The sequence below is a fragment of the Medicago sativa genome, chromosome 8, assembly GCF_051527215.1.
Source record: "Medicago sativa cultivar Bolivia chromosome 8, Bolivia_mono, whole genome shotgun sequence".
Taxonomy (NCBI): domain Eukaryota; kingdom Viridiplantae; phylum Streptophyta; class Magnoliopsida; order Fabales; family Fabaceae; genus Medicago; species Medicago sativa.
Window position 1 is genome coordinate 82,113,262 of NC_140756.1, and position 26,349 is coordinate 82,139,610.

The 26,349-nt window shown below is 35.0% G+C and overlaps 1 protein-coding gene and 2 long non-coding RNA genes across 3 annotated transcripts; 2 read left to right on the top strand and 1 right to left on the bottom strand.

The window, feature by feature from the left end:
- Window positions 1-10,614: 10,614 nt before the first annotated feature.
- Window positions 10,615-11,167, bottom strand: LOC146902246 (uncharacterized). The gene is made up of 2 exons (XR_015022799.1): window positions 10,937-11,167; window positions 10,615-10,745 (listed from the first exon to the last, which is right to left on the bottom strand). It is a non-coding gene; the product is annotated as an uncharacterized LOC146902246 (long non-coding RNA).
- A 9,013-nt stretch (window positions 11,168-20,180) lies between these two features.
- LOC146902247 (Ribosomal protein L36) lies at window positions 20,181-25,457 on the top strand. Its single transcript, XM_085731795.1, has 3 exons — window positions 20,181-20,418; window positions 20,560-20,716; window positions 24,990-25,457. Exons 2-3 carry the CDS (start codon window positions 20,565-20,567, stop codon window positions 25,141-25,143), a joined length of 306 nt encoding a protein of 101 aa, XP_085587921.1. The 5' UTR covers window positions 20,181-20,418; window positions 20,560-20,564; the 3' UTR covers window positions 25,144-25,457.
- LOC146902248 (uncharacterized) lies at window positions 20,723-22,823 on the top strand. Its single transcript, XR_015021259.1, has 2 exons — window positions 20,723-22,249; window positions 22,352-22,823. It is a non-coding gene; the product is annotated as an uncharacterized LOC146902248 (long non-coding RNA).
- Window positions 25,458-26,349: the final 892 nt, after the last annotated feature.

Here is a 26,349-nt window from a genome sequence, read left to right on the forward strand (position 1 = left end):
TGCTTCGTCAAAGACTTGGAACAAACTAACTTCTAAATGACTTATGAAGAAAGGAGAAAGTAGCTACTTATAAAGGCAAAGATACACGTATGTATGGGTAAGTTATAAAAAGTTCGGTTGTGGAGCTCAAAGAACAAACGGACTCAAAAATATAAAGTGGAATTGTTAATTGATATATTGATATAATATTGATATTGATATAATAGACATAGACATAATACCACATAGAGAAAATGAAAAACAATCCACCATACGTCCGAATTAGTGTGGTAAACTCGTTCATAGAAGTGGTACTCTAGCAAGTCACGTGAGAGTAGACTTGATTTGAAAAATAGCCACCTAATACTCGGATTACTTCGCACATGCTCTCCGAAGATAATATACAATGAACCATCATTTTTTTTTGGAAGCAATTTGAAAAACCCAACATCAAGTCATACAATGAAGTTGTCACACCAAAATTAGCCAAAACATGAAACCAAGGCTCGCTTAAGATTACCCATTTCGGGACAAAACTAAGATGAAATCCTCCCATCTTTTATGTTCGAAGTCATCTAATTCGACAAAAATCTTACGGTCATACGCGCGTTTTTTTAATAATAACATCATATAGATCACACTCGAGTTTTTCTAAAAATAACATGAGAATGAGAGACACCGAACCACGGTTTTAATCCAAACACTTGTAAGAAAAACCGACAAAAAACCTACATATTAAAAGCGCATTTTTTAAAAATTATCATCCTATAGATCGACGCAAGTTTGTTTTAAAATAGCATGAGAATGAGAGACACGGAACCACAATCTTAATCCAAACACTTTTAAGAAAAACCGACAAAAAACCTATAGATCATACGCGCGTTTTTTTTAAACATAACATCAAATAGATCACACGCGAGTTTTTTTAAAGATAACATACGAATGAAAAACACCGAACAACAATTTTAATACAAACACCTTCAAGAAACATCGATACTCGCTTAAACTACATCTACGAAAAAACACCCAACACCGACAAACAAAACGAAACAATTATACAAATTAACCAATCACTTATTATAATAAATTCACAGAGTGTGTGTTATAATAAAATTAGATAATTCTTAAAAAAAAACACCCAATTGCATTTGAATCACTGATTTTACAAATGTAGCAAAAAAAGAAAAAGCTAAAATATGGTATTGGTCCCTGGAAAATAGGCCGGTTTTGGTTTTAGTCCCCGCAATTTTTTTATAGTTTTTGGACCCCGCAAAAATAGGCCACTTTTGGTTTTAGTCCCTGCGAAATTTTTTTTTTTTTTTATAGTTTTTTGCTCCCCGCAAATTTGAATCACCGACCTATTTTTGCAGTGGACCAAAAAATATAAAAAAATTGCACGGACTAAAACCAAAAGTGGCCTATTTTTGCAGTGGTCCAAAAACTATAAAAAAAAATTGCAGGGACTAAAACCAAAACCGGCCTATTTTCCAGGGACCAATACCATATTTTAGAAAGAAAAAATACACACCAATCACTAATCAAGTTAACTCACCGGCATGTCCGAAAAGATGGAACGATCACGGTGCAATGATTCAATTTGAAAAAATCAAAATGCTAGTATGCCAATCCACCCTAACTACACTCGTTGAATTGATAGAAGAAGCAAAACTCACCGCCATGCCCCGCCGCAAAATACATAACCTAAACCACTCCCTCAAACAACATACCATATTAGTCAATGAAACATGTCACAATGACATGTCACACCACATTTGGCAAAAATAAAAATTCAAATCGAGTTCTCATCCATTCACAACCAATTTATCTAATGAAACCTTTTGGATTCTCGCCAATACAATGCTATCCCTTTCGGACCCCACTCCATAAGTCCCTAAATTTTTTTCATTAGCTATATTTAAACATACATAGGATGCAATGGGACTAAAGAAATAAAATACACACTTGGTTGGCCACATAATGGATTGAAAAAAACGTTACCCATATTGTTTAGACCCCCAACAACAAAATGGAATGTGATCGATATAACGATATGGCCGGAACGATATGGGACTAAAGAAATAAAATACACACTTGGTCCCTAAATTTTTATCTTTTTTGGCAACCTCGAAGTCTATACTACGGTGGAAACAATAAAATGTGATCGATATGGCCGGAACACAAAAAAAAAAAAAAAACACCCTAAAAACACTTCTAGAGATAAAACTCACCAAAATACACGTCACTACCTAAAACAAACTTATCCACAGAGACAACCGCGGTACAAACGATAACAAACACCGTACATCATCGCTACTCACCCCAAAAAAAGAAGCACCTAAAAATTAAAATCCCATTGCACAAATAATAAAACGAAAGCGAAAGCGGATAATCGATAGAACGAATTTGTTTTTTTTTTTAAAAAACAATGGAATGCAATATAATGCTATCAACCTTTCCAATAAAGAATCCGAGACCCGAAGGTTTTGTTTTAGCGACCGGTACATGAAATTTTGAGGCACTTCCTTATGCCACCATTGCCGAAGCTTTTGGATTTCGGTGGCAATTCGGTTTGGTTATGATATGGGCCTTAGAAACATTATCGTGCCAATTCAATTTCAAGAGATTGTGTTTGCATCGAGGAAACTCGTTCTTGTATCACTTCTACCGTCGCAACCGATTTAGCTCGCGTTTAAACGAAATAAAAAAAATAATTACTCCGCGACTTTATATAAGCAATATAATATGCCCTCTGGATTCGCAATTTATGCTAAGATCCACATTCCACATAACTAATTTACAACGCCTATTTAATATATCCACCGTCTACAACACTTGATTAAGAGAATTTAGCAGTTATATAATATTAATGTCTACCGAAACTAAAGCTCCAAATGACACAACATTACCACAAAAAAAAAAAAAAAGATAAAGCATGAAAAGCACTATATAATAAACTTGCAATTGATAAAATGACCAAGATTCTTTTCTCACTTTCTCGATTTAACTTTGGAGTTTGGACATTTTGTCACATGCCCACACTTTCATGCAAATTATTCATAGTCTTAACCTTTTTATAAAGTAGCAGGAATAAGTGTAGCAAAACACATAAGCCAAACTTACATTCCTCTAGAAAATATTATGCATTGAATTGTTAATTTACTTAAATGGATACAAAAAGTGCAACGAAGCAAAAAAACGAAACCTACTTACTACAAAAATCTCAAACCAAGAAGATATGCCACGAAAAACAAACCAACTTCACTATTATAAACTCGGGGATACATAACTCAAAGAAAGCAACCACATGGCTAAATTCGTTAACATATTACCGCACCAAAGGATCCCACACAACTTATTCCACTACAAAGGGCACAACAACACAAACATAAACACACACATGCGCATAACATAAGACCTAAGAATTGGAAAACAGACAATAACCACACATGGGGTCAATTCATTCCACAATTACAACAACACATAGGACAAACACGTACATAGATCATTCATCTTCACCATCCTTCCACATTTGACATGAATGAGTGAGTCAAGTCCATCAACCTCCACATAAGCATCCATGAACATCCTCTTAACACCTTGCTTCACCTCCCCACCAAGAACTCCTCCGACCACACCGGAGTCTCCTCCTTCCTCCACAACGATACCGGCGGATGCAGAGGAATCAAAAGATTCAAAAAGAGAGTCAACGGCGTGCATAACTTCTACACGGTAATCAACCGGATCATAGGGAGGACCATCAACTCCGGTTAACCTCAACACATGAGTCACCGCATCATGAGCACACTCAATATGGTGATTAGCTTCAACAAATGTATCGGCCGGTTCATTAGGAGATTCGGCATCGCGATCACCCTCAAAATGTTTAGGTTGTCCCCGCAATAAAGGAAAAAAAACCGAGTCATCCGATCATTCCTACTCGAAGATAATTACCAAACAAACAGACAAATATCCAAAGAAACACTTACATCACAACTATAAGCGAATGCGGTGGGTTTACCCGGACATTCATCAACGCCGGATCGTAAAGAATATCTTCAATCACATAAGTCATACCGGATTCATGACCCTCCTCTTTCTTCTTGTTCACCTTGAAAAGCATAGGATCCCCAAAATAATCCTCCATCTCAAGAGGATACAAAGAAGACCCTTCATCCTACAATCGAAACACCATGACATAACGGAACGAGAAAAACAACATCAAAACAAACCACAACCACCAAAACAAAAAACCAGTGCATTGTACAATGCATAAAACCTACCATTGACATCAACGTATCGCAAGTGTGAGGTGCAACCATCATCACAAAGTAATCCTTGAGAAGGAAAGTAACCTCTTTCTCATTATCCACAACCCTTATCTTGAGCCTAAACCTACAACCAAAGAGGGAAAAAACGATAATAACAACCATATAGAGGAATCAAAGTAAACTCGTAACATAAATATAAATATATAAATACAATGTCGAGAAAATATGAATACCTAGGAACAAAGCGAGTAGCATCCTCGGGAAGCCACATATCGACTCCCTCTTCAACTCCCAAGTAGCAAGCAATAACAATGAAAACACCTTCTTCATTTGAGGAAAGAAAATCATGCGGCTTTGTTATTTTTTGGTCTCCTACAAAATTAGCAACCCTACCCATTCTCAAATTATGGAACCAAATAAGGACGGTCAAAGAAATGTAACTAACCAAGTAGATACATGCTTTGCAAGTGACTATGAGATGAGGCTGGTGTGCTATATATAGAAATAATAACCAAGAGGAGAGGGAAAACAAAATTCAAATGGTGCATCAATTTTGGATTTTGGAGTAAAGACAAAACAAACAAATTGCAGACAACCCCGACAATGAAACATGTAAAGACAAACAATTTTGGATTTTGGAAGATAGCACAATAAGGGAAATATACATATATATTATAAAGTTCCCTTATTTGGCAACAGGACAAAACAATAGGAAGGTTTAGGAAAAGGCACAACATTGCCGCTAATTGGAAAACCATCCTACACCGAATCTTGAATGATAACGGATATAGGAATTCACCAACCAAAGGGTTTAACGGCCAAACATCTATCTAAACCCACCACACACAAAAATGGAGATAGAAAACAGTGGTTTAAACCCTTGATCAATCACACAAACAAAACAATGAAGCCTTAATAATTAATATAACCTTGTTTGCACCCAATCTAATCTAAATTACCATAATAGACCAATACGATCTAACCGTATAATTTTGCATCGTACCTAAAATGAAAAAACCAACAATCTTTGAATACATAACCCATCCCTCACAAAGTAGAGCCACGTAACAATCATTAACCTAGTTTCCAATTCCTAACTCGCAAAATTCCGCGGAAAAATAGTAGAGAGGAAAAGCACCAAGCCTGCAGGGGAAAAACATGAAATAAACAAACGCATACCGTTATTGTGTGCTTAAAAAAGGCCTACACAGAGCAAGAATAGAATAACCTTGGCATAAAATACCCGCAACCACATCAAAAACTAACCAAATAAACATACATGCGAAGCGCATAAGTGCACATCACCAACGAAGAGAACAAAGAGAAAGTCTACATCTGGTTGTCATGGAATGAAAACAAAACCCCTTCGGATCAACCTGCCTATCAAAAGCAAAACCAAACACAACATATGGGCCGTAAAATTTGCGTGTGACTCAAATTTCAATCCAATCCCCAAACACGATTCCTTCAAATGGCAAAAATATAAATATTATATCTACTCTATGGTGATACATAATGGCGCTATCACCCTAAAAATATACAAACTAACTACAATTTATACATAGTTTTTTTTTAAAGAACACAGCTTACATAGAATTAAAAACCATCTCGTTGGGATTTACATTTTCAAATTAAAATACACTACTCCATACGAAATGTATTATTTTTAAAAACCATTTGTTGTCACTCACTCTTCTTAGACAATCAACTATATATGTGTGCTAAATTATCCTTATGTATCTATCAACTAATTGCTACCTTGGACTATAACATAGAATCCCTATTTGTCCATCAAAACGTTGAGGGTCCTAAAGAAGGGGACTAAGAAAATAAACAAAAAAATAACATTCAACAAAAATAAATGTTGAGTGAAAAATCATGTGACAATAATGTTTTCAATTGAGGCCTAACACCGAATCAAACATTGCATCAAACATTGACATTTTTTTTCTGTTTCTTTTAATAAACCTCTAACCTTTGAGATTGGAATTATTTTAAAAAGTAATCATAAAACAGTTTGACAACTTAGCTACTAACCTCAAACCCAATCATGCTCAAACTAAACAAAAGTTCCTCTTGCATTCCATTTAATTGAAGCTTGAATGTCACACTATATGATTTTGCAGCGAGAAAAAATTTATGAACAACTTTTTACATGGACTAACCAGATTATATAATTACATTGATGTCCCTAGGGGGAACAAAATTAAAAGGGATATTATATGCATCTAAGTTTTGTATAAAAAACAAAGAAGTAACATAAGGAAAATTATACAACTAAAGTCTTAAGAAATATGAAAAATTCACGGTGTGACGGCTGAAAAATAATAACCTCAATTAAATCTAAGCACCTCAAAGCCTATGTCATAATTATAGTTGGGTTTCGCAAAATAACTATAACCTCAATTAGATTAAAGCACTTCTTATTAGTGCCGGACACGATACCGTAATCTGATATAGGATGCAAAAGAAGGCATTAAACCAACAGTGGTGTGGTGCACCATTAATTCAACAACAAACCACTACAACCGATAAGATTAAGAAATTAACGAAACACCGATCAACACTAATAACATCAATCATCCAATGCAAAATACAACACAACCACCACAAATATATTACAATGAAAGTTAACTTGACAAAACCGACCCATGGACATACAGGGCCGGCTAGACAGCAATCACACCACATTACATATTACATTACCCCCGATACAACACAAACACAAACAAATACAATACACAACCCCACCATCCTTATTGAACAACACTAATTAAAGAAGCCAAATCCACCAACAAAGGAAATCACTCCTTATTGCTTCTCTTAACACCCTTGACAACACGTTTGGCAAGTGGAGTGACAACACCATATCCTTCATCGAGAAAGCATCAAACTCCTCACCAAATTCCTCCTAACACTTTTGAGTGAACGTTTTTTCCGTGAAGCCTCAACACTGTGCACACCATCGTGATCAACACGCTTAAAATCATCACCCAAATGAACGGGGCCACCACCAAGACCAGGGGGTGCAACTCGATGCAACAGACACAAAGAACAATTGAGAAGAAATCACACACCCACCAAACAATAAGCACAAGTAAAAAAAGACATATCTCAGCAAAGACAACCGCATCATACTACATCATAGGAACAACAACCTCAACTTCGGCAAAGCATCATGCTTAAACTCGACATGACTTAATCCAGAGACGGAGTCTCGGGCAACAACGTTGGCAAAGAACAACATCACATTGCGTCTCCTCAACAACCTCAACGTCTTCACCCAAATCACCAACACCATCAACATCGGCCAACCCATCCTAACCGGACAGAGAGTGAATCCGAGACTATTAAAATCCAATCATGGAGAATGCCAACACAAAAAAAAAAAAACAAGCCGGAAGGAAAATCTAGCACCTAGCACACACAACAAAATACACACATACAAACCTTCTCGGGTGGGCAATCCTCCACAGCCTTTGCAAATTCGTAAATAATTTCGGGATCAACGCAAACCCTTTTAACCCTAAATGATCCATCATACACCACACTAACAGATGCATTCCTCTCGACCCTAAACAACATACTCTTGCCCTTTAGCTTTGCCATTTCATTGGATAGAATCCACCATTCTCACTGGTAGACACTCAATATAATCAAAAGAATCATCGTAAAAACATCAAATAGACCAGCACACAACATAAAAAAAGCCAAAAACAATCCACTTCAAATACCTTCGTCTGTACACCAATGCACTACACTCCACACCAAGAAGGACCGCATGTCACCATCAAACATAACAAACACGGCGTCACCGGTTCCATCCGCCACAATAACCTTAGCCTTATACCTATCACATTACACACCAACAGATAAAATTCAACAAAACATAAATGTCGCTACAAACACGTGGATAAAGAGACATCACACCTTGGCACCATATGGAAAACATGCTTCACACATCCTTTGCAGTAGTATGCACCGAATCGTCGTAACCCCCTATGACACCTACAGTCGGATACCACCAATCCTCCCCTTCGACCAAACCTTCAATGGTCGCAAAAACAACAAAAGTCCCATCATCCTCAAGCTCATGAAGACCGGATATTGTTTTCCTTGGATACGAGCCGCAAGAAATCCTCCCGGAAAGAAGGCCTAATACGCGGACCAAGCGCAGCACGGGAGCGGATGACTCCACACCATGTAGAGCAACACTACAACCAAGAACAAAGTGATCAAAGGTAAAAACAAAAAAATACAAAAAAAAAGGAATGGGAGGCTTAAAACTCTTTCAAACAAGGAAACCATGTCTTTGTTTCACAAAGAATAATATAGGAAATAATTGCTTTCATTGCCGCAAGTTCTAACATAGAATGCATCACCAAATAAGATGCTTAACTATAAAAATGGAAACTAAATCAATTGAGATGCAAGTGGCTGCCAACAAATATTGTTTTATTTTATGACAAATATACCTCTAGAAATAACCAATGCTAATATTAAAACATAACAATAATATAACAATTTCATACAACCGATGCTATGAAATTAGTCACGTCTTATACTATTTCAACATACCCCTCCCCGAATCTCACAAACTCTTCCATAGGAGGATTAAGCCAAATCTTGGTAGTATTCATCACATTACGGATTGACACCCTATCGCAATTAAAAACATTAAAAAACACAATGATTATTGCAAATGCAAAATTACACAACCTATCCAAATCACACAACAGACAAACCTCGAAAATCTTAATCTTGGCAACCGAACAACAACCACAGCAACCCCTCAACGGACTTTTCCATCATCTTCCGAAGGGATTCAACATAACTACCAAACAAAGCACACTCAACCTTACCGCCGCATAAAACAAAAACAAAACGACCAAAAAAATACCTTAACTAAATATCAAAGGTGAATGGAACAAACCCAAAAAAATCATCACATGGAGCAAAGAGATAACCTATCATCAGCTAGCTCAAAAACAATCATCTTGGTCACCTTGCCATCCCTAACATACTCTCGCTCCGCATATTCCAATCATAAAACCAATAACATCTACACGACGTACAACCGCATTCACAAAGGATTCAAAACAATACCACAAAAAAAAATCATCACTCACCAACCAAATAATCATGATCGACAGATTGAGCACAAACATCACCGATCTTGGTAATTGATGACCCATACCGCGGGATCATTGAACTCTCACCCCTCTCAACCTTTGTCTTCATCCGGAAGATCAGCTTATAAGGATGAACCTGTGGTACGGTATGAACCGTATCCCGGAGCAACAAAAGTATGACATCCTATAAACTCCCCCTCGGCAAGCTTCTTCGGGAACACATACAAGAACAAGCTTCCTAACTATGGCGTGAATCTTGGCACCCTAGAACAACAAACCATACAGTTTATGAGTTAAATTGCAAATCGGGAATGAAAGCAACACACCAATTCAAACAACCAACAAAACATCGAACTCGACCAATCAATATAAACAAAATACCTTTTGATCGATCAACACCATCTCCAGGAGTTAGTCTCGTCAGCTTCAAAAACGATGGAACCTCCCACATCCCGAGGACACGCACCTTGATCCTCCAGTCTCTACCGGAACAATGTCGGCGAGACAATCCAAACCCTTCTCCATCTCGGTAATGCGAGAATCCCTAATCCCACAATCCCACAATGAATACAAACCCGCATTCGAAAAAATTCAAACTCAAAGCAAATTCAAACTCAAAGCAAAACAGAAAAACAACCGGAGATGTGGTGGAAAGCCTTCGCAAACACGCGTATATATAACAACCAAGGGATGGGGGCAAAACGGGTACATGAACAAAATCAAAAACACTAAGAGACAAAATCCAAGCAAAGATATCAAAAAATATTTGTATACGGACCCATATACGACAACAAAATGGTGCCAACATCACGTACAAACAAAATAATTTGAATCTTCCAAAGGGTGAAGACAAAAAACAACATGAATCCAAACAAACCCTCGTACATTCTCTGCACAAACCACAAGTCAAAGCCCTAAATTGTCGGAGAATGAGACAAATTAGGAATAAGGGAACACGACAAAATCCGGCCAAGAAATCAAAGAATTTGAATCTTCGAAAGGGTGAGGACAAAAAAATACGAATGATGCCAAACCCTCGTACATTCTCTCGCACGAACCACATTCAACCCCCGAATTGTCACAAATTGAGACAAATTGAGACAAATTCGGGATCCAGGAACACGACAAATTCGGCCAAGAAATTGGAGGAAAAAACATTACCACTAAGAATGGAGATGAACAGCTAGCAGAGAGACTATCTTCTCTTGTAAGGGTTATTGATTCTGTGATTATGCTTCTTTTTACTATTTTTTTTTTTTTTTTGCTTTTTCTTTTCACTTTTTTCTTCTTTCTAGAAGTACAGTAAAAGTAGGAAATAGAAGTTGATGAAGGACCCACCACAAAAACATAGTTGCAGTTATTACCTCTATTCTGTTAGAGAAATGATATTTTGACAACCACTTTTTCGACAACTTTTCGACAACTTTCTCTCTCATATTCACATGTTGTTATCCTCTCTCTTCCTTTTTCTCTTTCCATTGTTTTTGACCAATAAGAAGTGAGAAAACCAAGGTTGTCAACAAAGTTGTCATTAAATAGATGTCAAAATATCATTACTCATTCTGTTAAGGTGAATTAGGATCTGTCTTTTGATAATTTTGTTCATAGTTTTAGGTTAATCTTGTTCATATTTTTTAGGGTAATTTTGTTATGTTGGTATTTTTCGTCTCTTCATAACTCTAATAAAGGAAATTATGCGGTCAATCCAATGTTCAAATTTTAGTTCGGTTGTGATTGTAATTTGTGACATGTAAATGCCAAAATAATATAGTAGATCTTGAATGAAAATACCAAGTTGTTGTTTTTTACTATTTTATTTTAATTTATATGATGAGGTCAATTTTCATGACGTATTGACACAGAAAACTGTTGTTTGCTTGCTGTTAACTTTAATGAAGTGAATTGTAAAGATAGAGAATCATGTCAATTGGGTTAGAAGTAGGGGTTAAATTGTCAATTTACAACATGGTATGTGCTTTTTCTTCCTTGAGACATTAATACCTTCTGAATTTTGAAGCTGTAATGTGAACATGGCCATGTGCAAAGGGGGAGTTACCTTTTTCAATGGGTAAACCGTGTATGAACCCAGCTAGATAGTTAAATGAAGAATAGACATTGACCTAACCTCACAAACGTTACTCAACCCAACTCATACTTTAGGCTATATTTATATTTAGGATCAACCTAAGTTATCCATTTTCTCCCCTAATTTGTAAGAGGGATTGTCTACCAAACACACAAATTGTGACCCAATTCAGCCCCCCTCACCAAAACCCTCAATGAGAAACCTAATTAGGCCAATTTTGAACCTCAATTAAACTCCAATTTGATTCTTTTTTAAGTGGATAGGTAAATTGGTTATTGAAATTGTGAGTCGGTCAAAATAGCTTCTAAATTTTACGAATTCGCAAGTACATTCATAAAACTATAACGTAGTTGATAAAATGGTCTCTCGGTTAGCTTATGTCGTAGGAGACTATGACATGTCATTAATTGAACACGTGATCTTTCATCGAAATATCTCATCAATGTCAAATCACCAAAAAAATTAAATTGCATATATTTAGTTAAGCATAAATTTAATATGCAACTTAGTTCCAAGTATGCGACAACAACGTTGTTCTCTCGAATAGAATAAGCTAATTGATGTTCATTTTGACTGAAATGTTACAATTTAAAAATGTAATATTCTTAAAATTTAGAAACTATTTTTCTGATTCACAAAATACTGATGATTAACTTGTATATTCACTCTCTTTTTTCATAAGCGCTCTCCACCGGTTTCCCATGTTGTGGGAAAACACTCTCTTCGACTTGACCCAATTCACTCTTTTTTCATAAGCACTCTCCCTTGGTCTCCCATGTCGTGGGAGTTTACTCTCTTCGACTTGACTCAATATTAGTTTGATATTCTCTCCTTTTTTTATTAAAAATAAAGGAAAATATTGATAAAATAAAAAATATTGTATCATATCCTCTTTGTTTTGATCTTCGAAATCATCTAGAGTAGGGCACTTAACCAATGGATGTTGTCTTCAAAAAGACTACAAACATAGGCAACTGAAAAATTTGTTGGGTAATCTGGGTCGTGTTATAGTGGAACAGAATCTTTATATCAGCCAATTTGTCCCATTAGGCCAATTTGTCCAAACCCTTGCCTCTATGTGAAAGCAAAATTAGGAGTAGCAGCGTGTGGGGCTCTTACCCTATGTGTGCCTCCCATATTTTTTGTATACTAGTATTCAATTCAAGTTTATTAGTATAGCATTATGTTATTCAGTGTTGGTGGCGTGAAAGCAGTTGCATGTTCCAAAGAGTCGGTTACCCAACCAACACATCTTGAGTGTTTGACTAATTATCTCAACCAATGAGAAACCAAAGAGACTTGAAATGGTACCACCATGTTTACATCCCCTTCGTCACTCAACATGCTTGCCCAATTATTGGACTATACATACCCATGTGAAGTCTCAGGGTACAAGTTAGACTTTGAACCAATCAAATTCACCCCAAGGGAGGGTGTGATAAAATACTCCATCCGTCCCTTAACGTAACCCCCTTACTTTTTAAATTGGATGCTTAGATATAGGGACGGAGGGAAAGACTACTTAAAAGATAAATTATGAGACAAAATTTTAATTTACTCAGTCAAGTTCATTTTTTTAAATTATTCTTATTTACTTGTTATTTTTAAAATTCAATACAACATCGATTATTATTTTGTATATAATACTCTTAGTTATTTATTGTATTTATTGAAGTGAAGAAAATAATTTGATTAAGATAATAAATTATTAATGATTTTAAATAAAATAAATAAATAAATATTTTTATCAAAAGTAACATTATTTTTTTAGTATATGAAAAAACAACTAGTAACAAGAAACGAAGGGATTTCTCCATGTAATTCGAAGAGTCATCATGGAGTTTGGTTTTCCTACATTTATTTCGTTTGTTGTCTATCTATAAGAGAGATAGACACAAGAAATATATTATTTTCATTTAGTTGATTCCGTTAGTAGATTTCATTAAACTATCGCATGTTTCTATCCTATTTACAAATAATAAATGGAACAAAGTAAATCGAGCAGAGTCGAACTTGTCCCTTAATCTGTAGCAGATGTAGATGATATATTTTTCAATCATTCATTCACACAGAATAGAAAATGTAGGCAAAACCATGTGATTTGTGAGATAAACTACTCCCTCCGTCTCTTAATATTAGTCGTTTAAGGTTTATGCACGATTATTAAGGAAATGATTATTTGTGTTGATTTTGATGGTAAAATTAGTATCATTTACTAAAACACCCTTATTAATTGTAGTTAGTGGAGTAGTTAAGTTGGATGAAATTCAATAAATAAGGGTATAATAATGGAAAAACATAATAAATGCCGTATCGATATTCTAAATTGACAATTATTTTGAGAAAAATAAAAACGGTAAAGACACAATTATTGTGAGACAGAGGGAGTATTTTCGAATTGTAATTTGGCTATTCAAATTAGCGAAAAGATTCCAATGTTGCATTATTACTCCCTCCGGTCATATATATAAGCAAAAAAGTACTTTTTTAGGTTCATGAATACATAATGTATTTGGTCTATATATAGTCCAAATATATTAAAAGTATTGAATGAATCTAAAAGACTTTTCTTATATATTGACCTAGGAGTATACAAGACTATTGATTAAATTCTTGCATTGTCAGGGATCTTTTGATTAGATAATACGGTCGGGAAAATCACTGCAATTATGGAAGTCTCTCAATTTAATTTGTAGTTTTAATTAATTTTCTTAAACCAGATAAGATTAAAAAATAAAACCCGTACGTTATCCATGTTACGTATACTTGGGAATAAAAGTTGATAATGAATGGCCAATATTGAAATCATATGCTTGAAAAGAACCAAAATCTTCAAGTTAAAGTATTGATTGGCAAGGATATGATCTGCTGCCACATTTTCCTCTCAAACTTTATTCTTGTCGTGTATTTGTAACAAAAACATAGTTACTTTCAATCAACACATAGCTATACACGAATTGACATTCAACCTGTCTGTGATTCCTTATCTGATGATCACTATATATTGAAGCAAGCATATTTTTAGTCCAAGAACCTGGTCCGAGTTTTCCAAGCAAATCAATCAATATGTGAATACAATTTAAAAAAAAAGAAATAACAACACTTTGTTGTACTTGTAGTGGGGTTGGGGTCCGTGGACCGCGTGGATATAGTTTTTTAAAATCCTAGGAGCTATGAAGCAACACTGGTCACTGCTATAATTTGACAGCTAGATTTGGAAGAAATACCTTCAACATGAAGGTTTTATTTTTTATAATTCTATAACTATAAAAAATAGTATTTTCATGAACATTTGACAACCGGTTTGGTTCCCATCCTAAAAACTAAAGCTCAAATGGTGAAGATGTTCAAACATATTTATACACTTGACAAACTTTAGAACTTTAGCAATGTGAGACCAGGAACAAATTACAAACAACTTTAAATCCAACTTCAACACCTTTCTTAAGAAGAAATAGTGTTTGTTGTGTTCTTAATCAAACTAACTTTATGACCTTAAATTTCATATTAGTCCATTGATCAAAGCTCTATTGCTAATCAGGGTGGAAAATGTCGACACACACCCCATTTCCAACGGCAACTACAGAGTAAAATAAATTTTCTAAGATGACATATTCAAATCTCACCTATGCATATTGGGTTCACTTTCCCCATGACGGGAAGCACTTCAGTGCCATGGTGTCATTGTGCCATTGCCCCATTCAGATTTTGACACGTGGCAATGCTAATTAAAATAATAAAAAAAACAGAAAAGGCAAGTTTAAATGAAATAAAAAAAAACTGCCGGTTTTCTTCAACCCCAAAGGTCCTTCATTCATTCATTATTTCAACCCCGAAGCTAAGACGCAAACAAACTATGTTGCTTGCCGGAATTTTGTTCATTGTTGGCCTTGTCTTAAGTGCCTCGGCGAAGGAAACTTATCCTCCTCATTTTTGGCGAGAATCTTACTTGGTTGTGGAGTTGGTTTTGCCAATCGGGTCCTTATATATACAAAAATATATATTCCATATTTTCATCGTAAAATTAGACATGCATTGTCACATTAAAAATTTAATGTTGCCGATTCTAAATCAATTGCAATTGTGACAAAACGAGTTGTGCCGGTTTTCTATACGAAATAGCACCAACAAGAATACGTGGAGCACTTAACATTATGTTTCAAATTGAATATTACCATGGGAATTTTCATAGCAAACCTTGTCAATCGGTTTACATCAAAGCAAGTTAAATTTGATTAATAATATTCGTAATAACCCGGATTCAAAAATGAATGAAGGACCTATTTACATCAAAGCAAGTTAAATCGGTTTTCTTCAACCCCAAAGGTCCTATTTACATCACCATAACAACAAACCCAAAAGAAAAAGAAGTGATAATAAGTGATATTTCCATCTCCGGCGAAACAAAACGAGTCACGAATACTTCATGCAACCCGAAAGAAAAACCCCCAAATCGAATCCGGCAACGAATCGAAACAAAACCCGGTTACGTCTCGGAATCGTCGAACTTGAATCCACCAACGAACTCGGAGATATGCTTGTGTTGACGTTGTGGCGGATATGTCATTTTAGATTACTCGATCGGTGTTTATGCTTGCTTTTTTAGGCCGTTTATGAAGGCTTTAGAGGTGGATCGGGGTGTAAATGTGCGGATCGGAGAGCAATTTTCTCTTGAGCGTTTATGGCGGTTGGGTTTTTGAGCAATTTTCTTCTTGTTCTTGTTGAATTTGTGAAAGAGAAGAAGGAAGTTAGAAGTAAAAATGTGTCGGCGAAAAAAGGGCTGTAAGAGGGAAGAAGAAATGGAAAATTTGGAGGAAGAGAAGATGTTACGAACAAGGGCTCACATTTTTTTTTATTATTTTAATTAGCATTGCCAGTGTCGAAATCTGAATGGGGCAATGGCACAATGGCACCATGGTACTATGGCACCGAAGTGCTTCCCTATGACTTCATCGGGAAGCACTTCGGTGCCATAGTACCATGGTGCCATTGTGCCATTGCCCCATCTCGGATTTTGACACGTGGCAATGCTAATTAAAATAATAAAAAAAAACGAGCCCTTGTTCGTAACATCTTCTCTTCCCTCCAAATTTTCCATTTCTTCTCCCCTCTTACAGAGCCCTTTTTCGGCGACACATTTTTACTTCTAACTTCCTTCTTCTCTTTCACAAATTCAACAAGAACAGAAGAAAATTGCTCAAAAACCCAACCGCCATAAACGCAACCAAGAGAAAATTGCTCTCCGATCCGCACATTTACACCCCGATCCACCTCTAAAGCCTTCATAAACGGCCTAAAAACGCAAGCATAAACACCGATCGAGTAATCTAAAATGACATATCCGCCACAACGTCAACACAAGCATATCTCCGAGTTCGTTGGTGGATTCAAGTTCGACGATTCCGAGACGTAACCGGGTTTTGTTTCGATTCGTTGGATTCGATTTGGGGTTTTTCTTTCCGGGTTGCATGAAGTATTCGTGACTCCGTTTTGTTTCGCCGGAGATGGAAATATCACTTATTATCACTTCTTTTTCTTTTGGGTTTGTTGTTATGGTGATGTAAATAGGACCTTTGGGGTTGAAGAAAACCGATTTAACTTGCTTTGATGTAAATAGGTCCTTCATTCATTTTTGAATCCGGGTTATTACGAATATTATTAATCAAATTTAACTTGCTTTGATGTAAACCAAGGTTGACAAGGTTTGCTATGAAAATTCCCATGGTAATATTCAAATTTGAAACATAATGTTAAGTGCTCCACGTATTCTTGTTGGTGCTATTTCGTATAGAAAACTGCACAACCTGTTTTGTCACAATTGCAACCTGATTTAGAATCGGCAACATTAAATTTTTAATGTGACAATGCATGTCTAATTTTCTCGATGAAAATATGGAATATATATTTTTGTATATATAAGGACCCGATTGGCAAAACCAACTCCACAACCAAGTAAGATTCTGCCAAAAATGAGGAGGATAAGTTTCCTGAGGCACTTAAGACAAGTGCCAACAATGAACAAAATTCCAGCAAGTAACATAGTTTGTTTGCGTCCTAGCTTTCTGGGTTGAAATAATGAATGAATGAAGGACCATTGGGGTTGAAGAAAACCGGCGGTTTTTTTTATTTCATTTAAACTTGCCTTTTCTATTTTTTTATTATTTTAATTAGCATTGCCACATGTCAAAATCTGAATGGAGCAATGGCACAATGACACCATGGCACTATGACACTGAAGTGCTTCCCGACTTCATCAACTTTATGTATTTGTTTTTGGGTAATATTATTGAACGAAAAGGAAGTTTCTAGGAAATTAACTTGGTTCTTTTCATGTGGACCACACACTACATACGTGCTTCTCCACCTTGTCAAAAAGATCCCATGCTTTTTGGCCTAAAGAGTAAACGTGGGCTCTTAACCAGCCATTTTAGGGAGAGGATCCTCTCCATAGCTTTTGTCCCATGAGATCTCAACCCCATATTTTCCTCAGTAATCAATCAGTTTTAATAATTAAAAATAAATTAATGGTGTGGATGTACACTGGACATACTCCAGTGAAAACTTCACAGGAGAGAATCCATGCCCGCCATTTTATAATAATAAATAAAGACTCACCAATAATTCTTTCTCCTTTTACGTCATTCTTATCTATGATTAAGGCTGTATATTATATTATTGTATTATTATCTGCTAAATAATAAATTGTTTTCATTTGATTAAGAATTATTAATACTAATTAATTATTCCCATTGTTTGTTTATTAGTAGAAAGCAACAAAAGACGACGTTCCAAGTTGTGAAATGGGTGACAGAGAGTGCCCAGCCCTTACTATACAAGGCAAGCAGAATTGTTATTTACCATGTTCTACTTAAGTAGCAGGTACCATGAGTAGATGGTAAACAAGGGTGGCTTGAGGTGAGATAAGGTTTAAAATTATTACTCCTATATTTTATTTGGATAAGAGGTTTAAAATTAATTTGGAATATGCTTGCACTTTAACGTAATTCATTTTTTTACTCAATTAGATGCCATTCATATTAATACAAAAAAAAAAAGATGCCATTCATATTAATTAATTAGTTCGTTTGATATGCTTTTATTATATATATAGTTGCTAACCATGACCTGTCATTTTAAATTTGCAATATGCAATTACAAATAGTTCAGAATTTATACTATTAGGGTGCGTTTGATGGTCGGGATAGGGAGACGGGATATGATACATTAATCATATCCTCGCTTAAATCTAATGTTTGATGCACCAAAGGGATAGGATAAAATAAACCATTTTCCTATCCTATCCCGACTTTCCTTTGTAATTTCTATCCCGAGTATAGGTGAGTTAGAAATTATCCCGATGGGATTAGAAGATCATTCATTATTTATTATCCCGATATTCTGCCATTTTTAAAATATTGTCATTTTTAAAATAATGATAGCAGGTTTTTTCTATTATAATTAATAACATTCCATTTTTATAATATTTAATTAATTATAAGAGCAATTTTTCTTTTAATTATAATGATATCATGTTTGTTAACATGTGCGCATCAAACACATGATAGGATTAATGTTTATCATGTCCTTATCAAATCCTATTTCTATCCAAATTTTATATCATATCTTGCCTCTATCCTATCCCGACCATCAAACGGTGTCATTATTGTTGAGACACTCACACACAACAGAATGATATTAGAGTATTTTTTATGACAAATATTTTTTTACAAATAAGTCACTTGTTATAGGACGGAGAAAGTAGCACTAATTAATTTGTTAATGCTTGCTTGGTTAGAAGCTAAAAGAAAAAATAATTGAATAATATGATTAAATTTTTTTTCATTTATTTTTCTTCATTTTATGTGAATGTGTTTAAACATTTTTTATTTGTAAATCCTTAAATAATACTTGCTCATGAGTACGAGTGTTGCTCCTTACCCACCTCAAACTAGTAGATGATTGAGGTGGGTTTTCCACAACGGTATTGGCAAATGGGAGCCGCTGATTTACTAAGCAATAATAAAGTTCAACTTGTTGAGTTTTGATTGCAAAATGGTCCACATGATAGTTGCTCAATTTACTGTTAACATGGGTGTTCCGATAACTCTGCCACAACACTAATTAAAAATAGATTGAACTTCCTCCGAAATGAAATATAAGTAAACATGATAGTTGAAAGGTCAATGTATGTGGTTAAACATTTAGTCACATACATCAATTTTTTAACTATTATTTTTACTTAGATTTCATTCCGAACGAAAGTATAAGTAAAGTTTGCTTATGCAACCGGTAGATGTTGTAACATATGCTACTTTTACACTTTGTTGAATTCAAGCTGCATTCAAGAAAGTTTAATTATTCTTTAGGTTGTGTTAACAAATGTCTTAAGAACATTGATTAAGGAATTCATAAAATTAAATTTCAATTTGAAAATACAAAACAAACATTTGTTTCTTTCAAAAATAAATTGTTAAACTAATAAATAGACATTTTTATATACAATTTTTTTTATTGCATAAACAATACCATATAAACATTTTTAAAAAAAATATGTTAGCATTTTTCTTATTTTAAAATTGTATATTAGAACAACAATCAAAAACCTACTTATATTTATAAGAAAAAATAAATAACATGACTGATTTCTTTTTCAAACAAAAAAAAACAAGACTGATTTCTTATCCACCTTTATTAGCTTTTCCTACAACACTTTGAATTATATAATTTGGATCGGTGTGGAGGGTGGTAAAAGAAATGGCAAGAAATCAAAGATGAGATTCTAATCCCAAAAGGCCCAATCCAGTTCATTTTTTGAAGAGGCCCGTTTTACCCTTCTTGCCGTTGTATCATCACAAACCAGCTGAATTCGCCTCACCCACAACTCCACTTCCCGGAAAACGCCGCCGGATTTCGTCGTCGTAGAAACGAACACCGCCAGAAACAGCATCCACAGGTTTTCCTTTCTTCAAAATTCTCCTTTTCATTCAATTTAATTCTTTTCTATTCATATGAAATGTGATTTGCGATGTAATATGATTAATGAGGATATATGTATTTATATTTATACAATTGATTGTTGATTTTACTTGTTCAGAAATCATGAAGGTGCGTTCATCTGTGAAGAAAATGTGTGAGTATTGTAGGACCATTAAGCGTAAAGGACGAGTTTATATCATGTGTACTGCTAACCCTAAGCATAAACAAAGACAAGGCATGTCAACTTTTGCATATGAAGCTCCGTCGCATCAGCCGTATGTTTTCTTTCTTTTATTGTTTTATGCTGCTTGTGGTTTTGATTAATTGTAGATTCTTTCTAAGAATGTAGTTTAGATTCAAGCCGATAGGTTCTAAATATGAAGCATCATCGATACAGACACGACACAATAATAATTTGAGAAAGTTGAAGTTATTGAATGTAATCGCATGTGTCGGTGTCATGTCGGCACCTGACTTCGATATGAAGTGTTGGTCGTACAAAGTTCTATTGTTTGTTTGAGTCCACCAAATTCCATTTGCCATGTGTACACACTTGTGTGAATGTTATTGGATTTATTTTGAAAAAGTAGAAGATTAGTTAATGATAGTAGATAAACTAGCCCTGGTGGTAATTGAATAATCTTGTAGTCTATAGCTTATAATCGATAAGTCAGTTGATTGAATTTGAAGTGTTTGGTGAATTAGTTGTTGAACTGGTTTTTAAATATCGGTGGATTCTAGGGCGAGGGCTCTATTAAGTCCCTCACCCGTGTACCACTTAAATTGGCCGTTAGATGAAAAAAGTATACATGATATCTTTAGTCACAAACCACACATGATTATGCCTTTTCTCTCCCCCTTTACAATACCACTCACTCTCTCTGCGGCTGCACTTTTTTCTTTCACTTGACACAATCTACACTTTTTGTCTCTTAATATAATCTTTTGTGCCTCTTTCACCGTATTCCTCCCCTATTAAAAATGTCGGAAACAACCATAATAAAGGTTAGCAGGGCTTTTGATTGTCTTAGCACCACCAACATAATTCATTGTATCCATGGTCACAAAACTTCACATCAAAATCAGTTTCAGACTGAATTTCTCAAAATTCATTGTACCCATAACAAAATTTTAAAACTTTGACAAGATATATTCAAAAAGAAGAAGCCTACAAGACGGACGAGTAATGGAAGATAAGAGTGGTAAAACGAAATTTATTGAATCCAAGTCTTCAATCAACATTTTTTCATCTTTCTAAAAGTCAATGTCATAACTGAGAATCATATAAAATTAGAATTTCAAGGAAAACAAAATGAAAGAAAAAGGATTAAATTTTTGTGATTTGAGAGAAGATGGTGAGTTGGAATCGGTGGTGGTGGTTTGGAGCGTGAGAGAAATGGAGAGAGAAAAGGCATAATCCAGTGTGATTTGTGACTAAAGATATCATATACAGTTACACTTTTTTCATCTAACGGCCAATTTAAATGGTCCACGGGTGAGGGACTTAATAGAGCCCTCACCCTAGAATCCACCATAAAATAACATAAAAATATGTTTATATACATTTTATCATGGGGCAGAGTATTAGTGTAGAAGTTATCATGGGCAGCATGGTGTACACTGTCCACCATTCGAGGTGGTTTATGCCTTTATGGTAGTGCTTCACCTTCCCTATCTAAGCACATATCTAGGGAAGTTTTGGTGGATGCTGTTGTGCAAGACCTAATTGAAATGCATGGAGTGTTGCAATAACTTAAACATCATTTGGCAAATGCGTAAGAGCATATGAATCATTAGACTACAGACAGGTAAGGGTCAGTGCGAGGGCAGGTTGACCGCAAATTGGCAGCATGGTATTATGGGCCTTAATAAGTTATCAAATAATAGATTCTGTTACTTTCAATTTACAGATTCTAGAGCAGTCTTGTACTCACCCTATATCTCTCATCTAAAGAAAAGAAGGATGTGGCGTACGAGGAGGTGGAAGCACACTTACCTACTGACTCGCACCCGTTAGCTAGACTGTTGACTGCCAGATATATTCGCAGACATGGTTTTCTGGTAGACCAGATTCTGGCTCAGTGGAATTGCTGGCTAGGTTACATTGGATGATGAGAAGTTAATGCAGGGGCAGTTTCCCCATTTCGGCTTTGACAACAAGGTGGATCTTGCAGACGAAAGTAATGTTAGCTATGGGAGTGGCGGGTCCAGAAATATTTGTTACCGGGGGCAATAAAATATACAATTTTATGCACGAAACCCCCCAAAATAATCTTAATATGTAGGAGTAGGATAATATTTTCTTTTGAAAATATGATATATTTTTTGTTTCAGCGTGTTTATTGTTAAAAAAGTGATAAAAATTAGTACTAATTTATTTTATTTTAACTCGTACATAACTGTCCACGTTTGTTTTCTTAAAAACTCTTTTCATATGAGAAACTACTATTTTTTATAGGAACAAAAAACAACATATTAGACATTTTTAAGCAATTTTTTTCCCTTTTGGGGGCTAGAGGTCCCTTGATGATATACATGAATCCGCTCCTGGCTATGGCCAGCAGTCATGAGGGGAGATCTTGATGGGGTATACAAGTAGGAAGAAGTAGTGGGAAGTGGCTCAGCTAGTTAATACAGTCCAGGGCGTTTCACGAACAACAATTATTTTAGTGAATAGGATACTGTTGTTGTTTAAGTACTTAGGAGATTTTTAAAAGGTAAACTATAACGTACCCAAGAAATAACTTGTTGGGTGCATGCAGTCATATACCCAAATTACTTGGCCTAAGTTAAACGGTATAGCTGATAAACACTGTCCAAGTAACAATTAAGCCAACCGTATAAAGTAGAACCTAAAGTTATGAGTAATTATTACGAGGTCCCAAGAACAATTTCACAAAATTTGTAAAGACTTTTGCTATTCTCCTCAAGTTTAAGCTGTATAGTCTTTGAAGTTGATGTTTGAGTTTGACCAACGTTCGAAAGTGACAAAACCAGTTTCTTTTAAGTGTTTTCAAGCATGGTATACCAGTTTGTTTTAGTGTTTGAGGCAGAGGAAGATTTTTATTGAGTTCATTGGTATTGCTTATTATTTAAAGCTTTGAGGTAAATGAATTTGTATCTTTAGATTGTTCTAATATTGAAATCTAAGATATCTACAACTTTAGATTGTTCTAACCTTGATATTTAAGATTCTTATCTACAACCCAAAAAAATCTGCTGATTTTCAGCTTATATTGAGATTTTCATAGGGAGTTTAAAGCTTTAGGCATGGTTGCAGCTGTGTGTCTTATTGTTTCTTTTATTCAACTGTCACTAGGAGTCTTGACTTGTGGGATTCTGTCTGTCTTCGGTAAAATGTATGATGTCGGAATGGGTATAAATGTTTTTGAAGCAATTGTGTTTTATCACGGTTTCCATTCATTTCCACTTTCCAGTCCTACCTTCTCTTTTAATCATGCCTTCAGTCGTGGTCTTTCCGTACGTTCCTCCCCTTTCTTATCTAACTCATTTTCTTGCAACCTATAATAAAAAACATAAGAACTGAAATGAAATTTTGAAAAGAAAAAATACACTGAGGAGAGGTGTTATTTACCTTTGAAAGTCAAAAACATACACATAGGAGAGAAACTATACGAAGAAAAGAAACGGTGAAATGAAGTAGAAGAAGAGATAGTAGAAGGAATACAAAGAGTCACTTTGGGCATTTTGTAACCTTAATTTGACAGGGAGACATCTGCAAATTGAAAGCCAAGTGTATATTTTACAAAATATAAGTTCTTCTGATGACATAGTGAGACACAAGTGGTTGTTTGTTATTCATCCAACTAATTGGGTACTCATGTCCAACAAGTATAATGGGCACCCTAGAGCTCACCTTGTTAGAATTCATTAGGGTGTAGCCGTCATAGCAGCAAGGTAGTAAAATTAGGATATAAAAAGGAATAAAAGAGAGAACAAAGAGGCCTCGTGACAGTAAATTAGAATTCATTAGGGTGTAGCTGGCAAAGCAGCAAGGTAGTAAAATTAGGATATAAAAAGGAATAAGGGAGAAAACAAAGAGGCATCAGGACAGTAATAAAGAAAAACTGTTTTTTGTTGACAAAATGGTAGGGAAATGAAAAACTGTTCTTCAGCGAGATAAGGAGATTCTCCTTTGGAAGGTCGTGGACCTTTTCTCACGAATGGATAATATCCTTCTTTATAACATTTTCTTGGGTTCATAACATATTCAAGTATTTTTTGAAAAAATGCTACTATAAGCTAATGAAAATGAGATAAATTTGTTGATTAAAAGCTTCGACTTTGGTCAAACAAGCTTATAAACTATTCAAAGACTCTATAAGCTAGTGGATGAGACTTGCCAACGTCATAGTTGATTGGCGTCAATTTTCTTCTACTTGGCTCATTTACACTAGATTTTTTTTGACATGTTACGTTAATGACTTGTGAATATCCAAATGATGCTCTACTCGTTTCTGTTTCATGCACTCTTAATGCGCACTGAATTCTAGTTATGTGGTTGCTAAATTTTTAAAATCAATTCAGGTCTGTGGAGATAAGTTCAAGTTGTGCTGCGCAGGAGATTAAGCCAATCCATACTTCACGAACAGGTCTGGCTTCTATAATTCCTCAAAGGCACAGCTTGTCTATGTTGTATGGATGGAGAGTTGGCCTGGCCTCTATTCTGTCTAAGAAGTAGGGAAGTAATTATCAAAGAATAAATATGAAGATATTGTTAGTCAATCATACTGGATTTGGGCCTCTAGCTCTCTCTCTTCGTTGTATTTGTTAATGAAGTTATCTCCTTATACTTGTTTTGTTTTGCGCCGTATTTGATATGCCTCACTCTTGGCTTTTGTTTCTTCGTCAATATGGTCAACAGAAGGTACTATCGTTGCATTATGTTTCAATGTTCACTGGATCAGTGGGGCACAATTAATAGGTGCCCACCTCCATTAAACCTTATAACTCGTGCTAATGATGAGAATTATTTGCAATATATTGTTATCTGTATATCTCGCTTTTCTGTGCTCTCGGATGCATCACTCTCAGTCACGTGTGGCACTGTGTGTTTTAGTCATAGTGATCTGATTTGTATGATATGGATAGATATGGGTTGTGAAGCTGTAAAATACAGAAACAGAGACTTGTTGGTAGGACTTTTCCTAACATGAATTGTGTGACCTGGAGAATGGAAGAAAATCTGTTATTCCTGTAATACCAACTCCTTTAAAATCATGACCCTTAACATGAGTTGCGTCTTTGGATTTTTTAAATAAATTAATTTTCATTTAAAGTTTTTTTATTTAGCTATATCAATTTAAAGATAATCATATTTTTGGAAATTGGGTACTGCACGATGATTGAAAGATAGAAATACACAAAAACTTACCAAATTTTAGTTGAGAATGACGACGTAGATCAAACTTAAGGCAGAATTTGAGTTCAAATCCCGACATTTATTTTGACGTTTCTATCAATTGAGTTAAGCTCAAAGGTTGACAAAATATCATTTTTAGTACTCAACTAAAGTTCCAAAGACAATGATCAATATTCAACCTATATATAATAATTCGTGAATTATTATGAAAGTCCACTTACTAAATATGTTGATTCAGGAGACAGTTGGCAATGTTATGATCTTAGGTATTTGACAGACTAAGAACCAATAAAGAGAATATTAATTATTGGCATTAGCATTGCAATGTTTTTTTTTTTTTTTTTTTTTTTTTTTTTTTTTTATGAAAATCGATTGGGCAGCAAAACCTCCCTAACTTGCTTCTTTATTATTTTATTTTTGGTAGATAAGCCTTACTTTATGTAACAAAAGTCCCCTAAAAAAAAACTTTATGTCACAAAGGCAGTAAAACAAAAAACTTCTACGTTAAAAAAGTAAAGGTTATCC

What these genes read in the sequence shown, in the direction of transcription:
- LOC146902247 (XM_085731795.1), top strand. Translation starts at nt 20,565, where the DNA reads ATGAAGGTGCGTTCATCTGTGAAGAAAATGTGTGAGTATTGTAGGACC. An exon ending in GAAGCTCCGTCGCATCAGCC is followed by an intron (nt 20,717 to 24,989) that starts GTATGTTTTCTT and finishes AAATCAATTCAG; the next exon opens with GTCTGTGGAGATAAGTTCAA.